Raw genomic sequence first — 12,252 nt, forward strand, 5'->3', positions numbered from 1 at the left:
AGACAAAAAGCCTCTGGAGAAAGCTGACGAAATCACTTTCTGTGTGTTCTGCATCACTTCAGTAGTTGGCAGCTCAATTCTGCAATGACAATATTGCATCACCATTGAGCACACTTTGTGATTTACTGCTCTGCTGCAACAGCTAGACTCTTCATAACCTATCCCAAAAACTCTTTTCTATCTCTCGCTGCTGCAGAGACCAAGCAGGACACTCCTTGAAAAGGCTGGTAGTGTTGTCTTCGACAGGAGTGAAGTGAGTCTAAGAGAATTGGGCAATGAGAGCTTGAAGAAACCACTCTAAAAGTATGAGAGGAGAAAGGTTGGATAGCACCCGACTTTTAACTCAACAAGTCTTCAGAGGTGGAAGAAGATGGGTTTCAGAAATTCTTTCCTGGATCTAAATACAATAGAATTGTGAGGTCATACAGGAGTAGATCCAAGTGCTGGAAATGGTTTAAGTTAGGGCTACAATGAAAATTCATATTAAATTCATTTTAACTTCTTTAAGTATATTTTCCATTGCTTAATTTTTGGAAGGAAAATATCAAAAGAAAGAATCATAGAATCATCGAATCATTAAGATTGAAAAAGATCTCAAAGTTCATCTAGTCCAACTGTCCACTCTATCCCAATGCTGCCCACTAAGCTATGTTTCTTAGTACCAAAGTCTAACCTCAGTAGACAAAAAAAATACTGTGCTGATTGCTTCTTGTGAGACTGAAAAAAAAACCAAATATATTATCTTCAGATATCTCTCATGTGACAAGTGTCCAGCAGGTATTGGTAAAAAATACACAATTACATAAATGAGGAGTTAACATTGGACTACTGAATGTCCTCCACTTTCTCACTTTCCACATAGGGTAAAGAGAGCGGCAGAAAAGGTCTGATATAATTATTATAGAGACACCTCCTGCCTCTGAGGAAATGAGAGAGTTTGATTTGTACACTCTAGAATAGCAAAGGCTGAAAAGATTATGATTGTTTTCCACAAATTCATGAAACAGATAAACAGTGAGAAGGAAAACAGCTATTTAAGCTAAGGAGAATAATGCTGGCATAAGAACAAATAGGCCTAAACCATGCATGAATAATTTCTGTCTGGAAATTAGAAAGGGGAAAACAAAACAACCACATTTGTCAGGATGAAAGGAATAAAATTTTGGAATAGCCTCCCAGAGGGATGATTAAGGCAAAGAAGCCTCACTGATATATATATGGAGCTTGGTACATATATATAAAATTCTGTAAGACAGGGTTGCCCTCGTCCATGTGTGCGATGGGTTTTGGGCTATTTGAATGGAGTTCCATGATTTCCTGCTGAACTTCTTCAAGTGGACTCTGAGACATTACATCAATCATTGCAGAAGGCAAACAGAGGAAAAACACCATTCAGGAGAGGAAAGGAAGAGAGTATCTCATAAGATAATGTCTTCACAAACTGTCCACTCATCCTCCTTGACTGTTAAGGGAATCTGGAGTCACTAGTTGAGATACAAGCTGCAGGTACCTACTGTGGGATGACTCCTTCAGTAAGGCCATTACACACGGCATTGCCATCTTCTCAGGCTAGAGAGCAGTTTGCCTCCTCTCGTCAGTAAGAGACAACTCCAGTTCCTAACAGGAAAAATCTCTTCCAAGGAGTCAGAGATAGCAATTTCCCAATGAACTGACCTCCTCGTCACAGCTCCATGAATATGAAAGTTACAGCAGAGTATCAGTGCTGTGAAGACTAAGTTGTATCTGTTCCTATGTGGTAGTATGGTAGGAGAACAGTTAGTTTTCGTAAGTAATGACGAAGGAAATCATTAATAGAAAACAACACAATTTAACGGTGCTGTCAGAGGACTCCTAGGGTCAGCAAGTTAGAAATTTATATCAATATGCAGGTCAACATATCTAGCAGAATGGACTTAGAAAGTATTACTATTTCTGAACAGTTCTGCTGCGTACAAACTTGACCATCACTACCACTACTGAGGGAGAACATATAATATTCCACGTTCCTCAGTGCTCTTCAAAGCACTTGTAGAAAAGGTTACACAAATTAGGCTTACCCATTTCACCTGCGCTGGGTAATAAGGGAAAAAGACCACTGTATCTCCAAAGTGCTTCTGAACATCAACACAGAAAGCTCAACCTTCCCAGATTTATAGCACCATGGAGGGGAGTTGGATGAGATGAACTTTTAGGGTCCCTTCCAACTCAAATGATTCTATGACTGTGATAATCTTGAAGCTCTGATTTCTCATAGCTAGAGTCACTAATGATCCTGTACTCCTGTTGGTGTCTCTTAACTGTATTTGGGTGACTAAGATAATTAAATACATGAATAGGGCTTTCTGAGGGGGAAGAAGCCTTTTATGTGACTTGCTAACTGAAGCACATGAAAGTACTGCTGATACTGTGAGACACACAAAGACGTCAGGTCTGCCATGCAAGAGAAAATACAGAGCAGGGAAGCATTACAGAAAGTGGACAAATTTTGAACTAGCCAAGAAAAACATGTCAAAGGAGACAGTCACCACAGTAAGAAATGATGGCGCCAATTCTAAGATTAAGATTGGTGGTAAAAACAGTTAAGGCTTTCTCTAATTAGTACAATTTAAAAACAATGCCTAATGGCAATTTTTTTTTTCATGTTAAGGCTCATTGCCACTTGAAATTGGACTTAAAAGATATAAGACTTTCCTACTTCTGATCTTAAAGTGTTGATAGACAACAATTTTATTTCTTTTGTCAGTCCTCTCTCACCAGTAATAAAGGGTTCTTAATGGATGTTCTAGAAAGTCTCAACAGAGTAGTGGCTCTGAAATGAGCAGGATCTGGCTGAATGGAACATGTGAAGATGCAAACACCTGCTCCTTTGAGAGAACAAACCTCAGTATGGTATCTGCAGAATTTGGACTAGGAGTTTATGGTTGGAATAGATGATCTTAGAGGTCTCCTCCAACCTTAACGATTTTATGATTCCAAATTCTGTGGAACTGAAGGGGATGAGTGAAACATCAAGGGATCTCTACAGATTATGAAAACCTATTAAAGTGTTCTAAAAACACGCAACTCCTGAGCTGGTGGGTATCAAGAAACCTTTCATCAGGTGGCTCCTGAAAGATGAAGAATAAGAAGTGACTTGCCAGAGCTCCCATTGTTTCCAACTGCAGAACTGGAGGAACTGACCTTGAGTTCTCACTGCTTCTCAGAACGAAGAAGTGACTTTGCAGTTCATCCCTGAACGCAGACGAAGGCAGCTGTTCAAAATCTTTATCTTTCAGAGTAGCTGTTATTCACCTCACTACTGCGTTAATGCGGTTATTTCTTCAGTGTGACAATGGATCAACAGCAATAGAAATTAAACACACGGATGTTTTGGCAGCTCCAACAGTATTCTGGATGGAGGAGCTCTCTCTAAAACCATACATCTTTAATATCATTTACCTATTTTCATTTTAAGCATTATTGGTGTTAATTGAGCCTTAGACTGGAACGCTCAATTCCAGTCCTGGTTGTAGCTTCTTGGCTTAATCCCACTGATGTCTGCTCTTGAAACTTGCCCTCCAACCTAGAAACAATTCTGTATCTTGTTTGATTTACTGGTTTATTGTAAAGCTGTAGGAAAGACCCAGCAGTAAATCAGGCTCACTCTTGACAACACGGGATTACTGGGAAGGGATTTCAACCCAAAAGATGTTAATAATTAAGAAAGCCAAAAGAGCATGAGTAATTTAGTTTTGAAAAATGCACGCCGTGAAGTCAGCCAACTAAAAAGCATGTTCTTTTAATGTTTCAGCTGTTGCTAATCTTTCCAAAAGAGGCCATGTACTGTAGATACGATCGTTGTTCTTAGCATGTTGCCTAAGCTGTTACCCACTTACAGTACTCACTAAATACAACGCATCTTTATTCTTGGGTGTAAAGGTGAGTTAAAAGGTTATCCAGAGGAGAAGTGACAGCTACACAAGACTTACTGAACCAAATGAGCACTGGAGATCCCTGGGCATAAGCTCTACAGACCAGTTTCTCATCTGCTCTATCCTCTTTGTGCTTACCTTTTGACCCAGCTCTCTCCAATACAAGTTGAGACAAAAAGGAGAACTCCTGGGGTTTTGAAATGCAAAACACTGAGATGTGGAACATCAGCAGGAGGTTCTGCTCACACTGCCTAGTGTCGACCTGTACCTTCCTTTATGAATGTCACCATTCCTCTGTAGGAGTACAGACAGTGGCCCTCTTTCCTTGATCTAAGAAGGGGAATATCATTTTTCTCCTGGCTTAAGACAAATCAAACATGTTTCACTGATGCAAAACAATAAAGAAGAAATGATGACTAAATGATCTACTGATCTATAAACAGTGGTTCAAGGAAAACTGCTGTTTGCTGTGCATTAGACTGAAGATAAAAGTCTCATTAATTAAAACTTGGACAAAATCCCCTATCATTAATATTTGTCTGCTCAAAGTTTTTCCCTGGTAACAATTGTACCTGAAACTTCTTTTAAGCCACAATGAGAACACGAAACATTAGATTGTAAATTCATCCAGAGAAGTGAACTCAGTAGGACAGCCATGTTGCTTGTCTCACAACAGAGCTTTACATGGCAGATTTTATTTTAACTGTTCACCGGACAAATATTTTGGCATATCTGTCCTTCTTCATCAGCTTCTCACAGCTGCTATTCCTGATTGCTCACAACCTGAAAAGGAGAGTAACTCTATGGGAGAAACTGATTTGTTCAACCTGATTTTTTGGTTTGTTTAACCAGCAAACATATGATGCTGCGTGGTGTCAGCGCTGTGTTGTTGTTAGTGTCAAATCAGCCATGTAGAAGGATTTCGGTGTCCAACCCAATCATATTTACTGTCAGACTGTTGCACTCACTAGATGTGTACTACTTCAGTATTTTTCGAAAGCTGAGAGGAACTACTTTTATTTAAAAATCCTGCATCTGGTTGCTCTGATTAATAGACAAGTGAGATTTTTCTAAGATCTCAGTGCCTCTGCTCCATAGCAGTTCAGTGCTATATCTTTGCTGCTGAGAAAAGACCAGGGTCCTAAACTTGCTTTACTTTTCAAAAATAGGAAGATGGGGTAGGATTTCTTTATAAGGTACATTGATGGAACATCACTTATTTGAACAGAATTTGTTAATTTGTGTGTCTAGAGGCTTTGAGTCCACAACATTTTATATTTATATATATATATATATATATATATATATATATATAAGTATTCTAAGTTCCCGTGTAAGACTTGGCAATCATGGCTCAAAAATATGAAGACTCCACATAGAAAGCACACTCACCTGCTTGTTACAAAATGGATCATAGACAATTGATTACAACACATCACTGTACAGGGCTCCTGATGTATTTGTTTCCTCCTGACTTGCCTTACCTGGGTAGTAGGGGTGAGGATGAGAGATGATTCGGAGGGGAGGGCAGGGACAAGGGGAAGGGCAGGAACACTGATACGATGTTAACACAGGATCACAGCACTTACGAAGGTACTTCCTACCTAAATGACTGGAAAGTTCATCCTTCCAGACATTAGGGAGCACTTTGGTGACGATGAGGAAGAGATGCAACCTCAACACAGCATGTTCACGGTGCATTTAAAAAAAAGAAAACCACAAAGACAATAGGAAAAATAGGAAGGAAGAGCATACCTTTCACTACCTTATCCAGATAGTGAGCTTGGGAGATAAAAGACAGGACATTTAAGGTAGGATTGAATAAGTGCATTGCGGCTTACTACGAGACTGTGCAGGTGCTAGAAAGGCAAAGGAGAGTTCGCTGTGATATGGAAAGAAAAACCTTGATAATGAGGAGAGAAAAGAGGGAGAAGGGTGGAGCACAGCCCTCCTCAGTCAAGGAGCTCAAGAAGGCTATGTTTAGGCATCCAGTCATCTTTGCTCATTAAGACCAGGAAGAGAAACAGGAAAGTTAAATATATATATATATATATTTATGTGTTTTGATATATATATATGTATATATATATGTATAAATATATATATGTGTGTGTGGCAGAATATTTTAATGTTCTGCTCATTTGCAACAGTCTACCCCTGTTTTATTGCTATTAATCACTTGAAAGCACTCTACCTCACCTGATTGCCTTACACTTTTCTGCACAACACACAGTTCTCCTGTGGCTTACCAGAGGCTTTTCCCTGGATCTTCTTAATGGGAACATACTGCGTTTACACAGCATCCTCTACCCCAAGATCAAATTATTTTACAAACATTAAATTAACCTTGTGGCAGCTTTACCAGGTAGGTAGGTCTTAATATACTCATTCCAAGGAGGGATGCAGCAAAGAAAAGAAAGTTTGAGATGCAGTGGGAGCAGTCATGTGCCCAATTCCCATGGAACATTAATTTAGAAAGCAAATTTCTGATTGCTCTTCTGGGGTCAAATAGAAAGCTGGTGGCAAGGCCAAAAGTAGGAGACAGAAGTCCTGGCTGAGTGATCCCTATGCATACCAGCAGGCGGCACTCACTCTCCTAACACCAGTTGGTCCTTGATAATAAATGAGAGGCTCTAAGTCTTGTTCTTCTCTCTTTCATTATCAGTTGAAATGTTATTTCTCTTCTTCAAGTAAAGCTTGCCTGCTCTCTGCTCACTCTTTCTCAGTTGTGTCCTGGTACCTTTAGGAAAAGCTTTGTTTTCTGTTCACTCATGTAGATTGCTCAACTGGGAAGTCTTGCAAGAATTTTTTTCCATGTGGGAACCTTAATGGTCAAAGCAAAGTAAGTAACTGGAAAGGCCACAGAACGATTCAAGGCCAGGATGAATGGGATCCCGGGCAGCCTGATCTACTGGGTGGCAATCCTGCCCAAGGCAGAGATGTTAGAGCTAGATGGTCTTTAAGGTCCCTTCCAACCTAAGCCAATCTGTGATTCTATGATCCTACGGTGGGGCAGTTATGAGGATTGGAAATGACATTCCCAAAGCATACTAGTACAGCAGTTGCCATGTGGGAAGTGCAGAATCACCATCCACTTGGGAACTTCTCTTTGGGATGCTAAAATCAAACAGCTAATACTGAGCAGATAAAGAAAAGGGAAGCAGCTGCCAATGCCAACCATGTCATTAATGTGTCAGTGTTATCCTGCAAAAGGACAATAATAAAATCTTTCTTAAGCAAATCTTCCACATGTGGACATGCAGCTGTAGCATGACTCTTTCTTCTCTAAACCTTCTCTAAAATTCACGTGCTATTCTTGCACTAAAACATCTTATATCTGCAGAAACTCCTTTAGAAAACCCATGGGCATGTGGGACAGGATGAAGAGCTGTGCTGCTTTTCCAAAGTAGCTCCACACAGCTCCACATCATCACTAGAAGCCACTGTCCCTTCAGATTCATTACTGGGGAAGCTCATGCTGTTATTTTTCCATATGAGTCCTCTCATTTCTCCAGTTTGAGCTGTCTGTGTTAGTTTTATCTGAAATATATTAGGAAGGAGTTAAACCTAGACTGGGAAAATTTGAAGGAGTGGAGGCAGAAGCCCTTCACTGATGAAGTAGTGAAGGCAGAAGTTTATGCCAGAGGGGCAGGAAAAAGATCATTGAAGTTCTGCTTCATACTCACTACCAAACATGTTGTCAAACTACTCAAAGCCAGATTACCTGTTGTCCCTGTTCACTGAAGGTGAGTTGGACTAGGTGACATTTATAGGTCCCATCCAACTCAAATAATTCCGTGATTCTATGATTGTTTGATTCTACCTCTAGCTTATGCAAAATCATGTTGGAACAAAGCTGCAAGGTCTTGTTTTCCACTAACAGTTGTAACCATGGCTTTCTATTGTTCAGAGGTGCCCTTCCCATAAAGAAAATGTGGGTGCCAGAGGTTCAGCCCACCTCAGACTCTTCTCTGGATATGGAGTGTGCTGCAGAGAGCTGAGCTTCTACTATTGGGCTAAGGCCACCCCACACAGGTGGGCTTATTTTATGCTGGGCTGCACATAGACCAAACTACTTTAAAAGGCATGAGTGACTTGTTAGAAAACTGGGAAAAGAGAGCAGAATCCACCTGCAGTGTGCTCTGTCTGGATTCCAGCTGCTTGAGCAGAACCAGAGGGCAATGATTACAAGCCCAGCTATTCAGAACATGTGTGACTGTTTATGCAAGAAGACTGATGAAAGGCAAATTGGAAAAGGCAGATTTCTCAAAAATCAGAGTTTTCCTAAGTCAACCAAAAAGCAGCTTAATGGCACCATAAGCAGAAGCCCTTGCGGGACAGACTATCTGTCTGTTTAGGCATTGTTACTGCATACATCAGGTGTACGTGCCAGGACCAGATTTCCAAAAGGAGTTGAGCAAGCATTTTTTTGCAAAGATCAATGGGAATTAGGCACTGAGGTGCTTTGAAAACCTGCTGGGTGGACCTGTGTGTATTTGGAGAGCTCACTGCTGGCCCCTTAGGGCTCTGGTGAGACCCCACAGCGTTTAGATGCAGCAATGGAACTCCAAGCAATGCCTCAGGCCTTGTGTCCCTGCCCTGAATATCTCAGCTCTGCTTTAAGTATGTACACAAGGAACCCTTTTCTGCCCTTATTTCCAAGTAGTCCTATAATAGGAATCAAAGAATCAAGGCTTGTTTACTGGTAAAATACCATGCAGAGAGATTCAGTACAAGACCTGCACTGAGTGTAGGCTCACTAAACCTGACACTGTGCCTCTGCAGCAGCACTGGAGCACTCTCCAGGCTGTATCGTCAGCTGTCTGCAATGTGAGGCCCTGGACAACCTCTGGAGTTGTTTATTCTACTTGGGGAATTTTCTGTGCTGCCTCTTGTGAAACAATAGCCTGCCACAGAGCTGACTTTTGATTTGCTCTTTCAGGGCCTCCAATGAGAGGGTTGATTTCACCTTTAAACTGAAAGTTCCTAGAACCCACCATGCTCCCTGGATGCTGCTGGCATGTTTTGGGCTGGAATAGAAGAAAGTCAAATTCTTTCAATGAAGGAAATTTGGAATATGCTGAAGAGCCCAACACAGGTGTCTCGTATGGGTATTGTAATGATGTTTTCTCCTTTAAAATATTAGAGTAAACCAATTGAACCATTCTGCTGGGCTTCAGGCTTCCTGCAGTTCTATAATCAACTTTCTGTTCTACTCTTATGCCTGGATGTGCTAAGTTTGCTGTGTTAAAATGATGAATGCACACTTCTGCATCAATTTCCTGGTTGGGAATTAACTGGGGTTTGTCTAATGAAATCTCTGAATGTGAGCAATCAAGCTAGTATATTTGGTAACATGACTCTTTGTATGAGCAAACAGAATTAATCCACAGGGATCACAGTTCCCTTGTACATCATAAGAGCTTCCTATGACCTACAAAACAAAAGGATTTCTTACTCTTAAACATGCTCAACAGGAAATGGAAGAAGTCTACTTTATAGGTATCATCCATTTCTACCATGTCACCTGCACACATGGCAGTACTGTAAAAGCGTCACTTCAGCAATGGGGTTTTATGCTTGTCAGTGCTAGAGCAAAGTGGGCCATGACACAGACATAGAAGGAATTACTATCAACAGAACAAGTTGTCATGCAGGGAAATTACACAAGGACAAGGGAATGCTTTCCACATACTTCATGTACGTAATTCCAAGGCAATGTCCTTTCATCTGTGCCAATATCGCTTATTACTCCTTCTAAAGCTATTCAATTTTCTTGGGTATTTAGGGCTTTGCCAAATCTCCCTTATATTCCACACATTTATCAATGAAATATTCTGTAGGAAATACAGTTTACATCGTCAGAGGTATGGAACTGTACAGATTTGTTGCTAAATTACCATGCAAGAAGATGAGGAGGGAGAAGTGAAAAGAAATGGAAATGCTCCAGTGCTCTGAGCATTAAAGGATGATTGGGAACCCAATACAGCACTGCAATAGGAAGCAGCACCATACACAACGATGGTGTGCACCATTAAAATCTCAGTGCTGACTGCATTGCGGTGCTGGCCTTTCCCAGGATAACAAGGACTCTTCATGTTTAGAGCGAGGAATAGCACAAATAATGGAGTAAATTTAATTACCAGGAAAGATAAAAGCTTGTTGTTTGAAATCAGCCCGGGCGGAGAAATATCATACACTGAACTAGTGGCATTTTGGTTTTGCAAGAGAACTAATAAAATGGCACTGAGGGAATGAATCAGGCTTTGTGTGCATAAATGCCTTTCACATAAAATTGTCCCCTGGATTCGGTGCCTTTTTGCTGAACATTTTTTTTTCTCTTTTAAAACTCTTTCATGAATCTGTGTAGCTTTCCAAATCAAAGTGCTTGAACACAAGGCTATAAAATAATATTACAAAAACACAGGATTCCAATTAACACAGGCCTGCTCCCTTTTCATTCTAAAGTCATTTAAGTGAGATTTTTTTTTGTTTTTTTTTTTAATGCCTTCCTCATGAAAAGAAATGAAAGCTGTTAAGGACATAGACAAGAAAGCAGAAAGAATGTAATGTCTAATGAGACAGAGGAAGTTTTTAGAGCTAGATATTTTTCATTAAGGGATACATGTGGAGACCATAATGTGGTAGGGTGACATTAGCATAAATAAATGATAAGTGGAATCGAGCCACAGATATGGTTTGAACCATTATCCTAATGCTGGAATTAAAATATTGTGATCAGGCTCCATTTGCCGCCTGCCTTTATGTGTGCAAGCTTACCTGATGTTCAAGCAACACGAGTGGATGACTACATGCAACTGAGATGATCATCTACAAGGATGACTATGTTAATTTTTGCCCAGGTATTACTTGTGGTCAATTCTGTTGCAGTGTGATTTATAGGTATCGCTGCATGAGGAAAGCCATGCTGATTGAAACAAAGTGCCTGGAGAGGAATTCTCACTCTGAAATAACTCTCCTAAAGTTGACTGAGATTCTTCAGGTTCACACTGGAATTATTGACAGTGGAACTAGATCAACTCAATTAGTTTTCCATTAATGTAAAACAAACAATGTCTGGGGAGTTATAATGCTCCTGATTTTATAGCGTGACTATGGAATGGAGACTAAAGTGTGTGACAGTCAGAAGAAAATGGAAAAGTGCATCAAGGAGTTAAGTGAGATGAAGGAGGAAGGCAAACAGAAGCCCATTCATTAAGGATGCTGCAAACTGCTTAACATAGGAATTGTATTTCTTGCATGATTTCAGTATATTGATGGTACCTTACTACTAACAAAAATAGACATGCCACTGGGAGCTCAAGGTAAGGGCCAGGTGCATAAGGAATACAGAACCGAACAGAGAGGACAACAAAATGGTTAGAAAGGTAGCAGAGCAGGCAGGAGGCATGCAAGGCAGTGTTCAATACCAGGCAGAACCTGCCCGATTACAGCTTCCAAGCAAAGTGGCAGTGCAAATAATGGAGCAAATTAAGGGAAGGAAAGCTTCAAACAAGAAGCATGTTTCTAAGCTAAAACATCCTAGGGAGACGTTTTGAAGGCCACAGAAAGACCTTTTGAGAGAGGCAAAGCAGGATGTTCCGAAAGCACCTAGCTGCCATTTGACAGCTTGTCTCCAGATCAAACACCACGTAGGTGTACTTTGAGTCTGATAATAAAAAACACATTTCACCACGTCATCAACAAATGAAAGGACATTTTGCTCCCACGTGAAGATGTATGATGTCAGAACTTGAAATCCAAGAACAAAGGTGCTCATGCTACACTAAGTCACACACATTCAATTAAACATGCGTCTTTCCTCCTCCCTGATCATCGATTACTCTTTGAAAAGCAGTCGGTTTTTCTTTCTCCCTACCAATAGTGCAGTGCTCTCCGTTCCAGCCCGGGCTGCATTCACACTTGCCATCCCGGCACGTCCCGTGCTCATTGCAGCGTGGGTGACACGCTCTCTGATCACAGGCTGTGCCCATCCAGCCCTCCTCGCAGCGGCAGGTGCCTCCGACGCAAACTCCGTGTCCTCCGCAGTCTGCTGCACAAATCTCTGTGGGAGAGGAGAGAAGAGAGAGGAGGGGATAAGGGTGGAGAGAAGGGAGAGGGGGGGGAAAAATCCAGAATGTTATTGTGAAGAAAAGAAGCCACACTTCACTACCTCGCCTTACGGGGCAATGAAAGGAATTCCTGGAGCCCGCAACACTAATCCTTCCAGACAATAAGAATCTAATAAGTATATTACAAAAAAAAGGGACGGATGTGGATTGCAGAGGTCTGCTGTGATTGATCCCCCTATTTGCTTTCTTATCCTCTTGCACTCCTCGAG

At 40.9% G+C, this 12,252-nt stretch overlaps 1 protein-coding gene across 6 annotated transcripts in view; it reads right to left on the reverse strand.

Moving 5' to 3' along the window:
• TENM4 (teneurin transmembrane protein 4) overlaps positions 1-12,252 on the reverse strand; it is an 810,928-nt gene that overhangs the window by 110,059 nt on the left and 688,617 nt on the right. For 4 of the 6 annotated variants that reach the window (XM_052669305.1, XM_052669320.1, XM_052669295.1 and 1 more), the window contains one exon: positions 11,791-11,976. In XM_052669305.1, coding sequence (XP_052525265.1) covers positions 11,791-11,976 — 186 coding nt within the window. Of the gene's footprint in view, positions 1-5,666; positions 5,694-11,790; positions 11,977-12,252 lie in introns of all 6 variants that reach the window. The other 2 variants (XM_052669278.1, XM_052669314.1) reach the window with 1 other exon arrangement.

This window comes from Tympanuchus pallidicinctus, unplaced genomic scaffold (assembly GCF_026119805.1).
Source record: "Tympanuchus pallidicinctus isolate F22 unplaced genomic scaffold, pur_lepc_1.0 scaffold11, whole genome shotgun sequence".
NCBI lineage: Eukaryota > Metazoa > Chordata > Aves > Galliformes > Phasianidae > Tympanuchus > Tympanuchus pallidicinctus.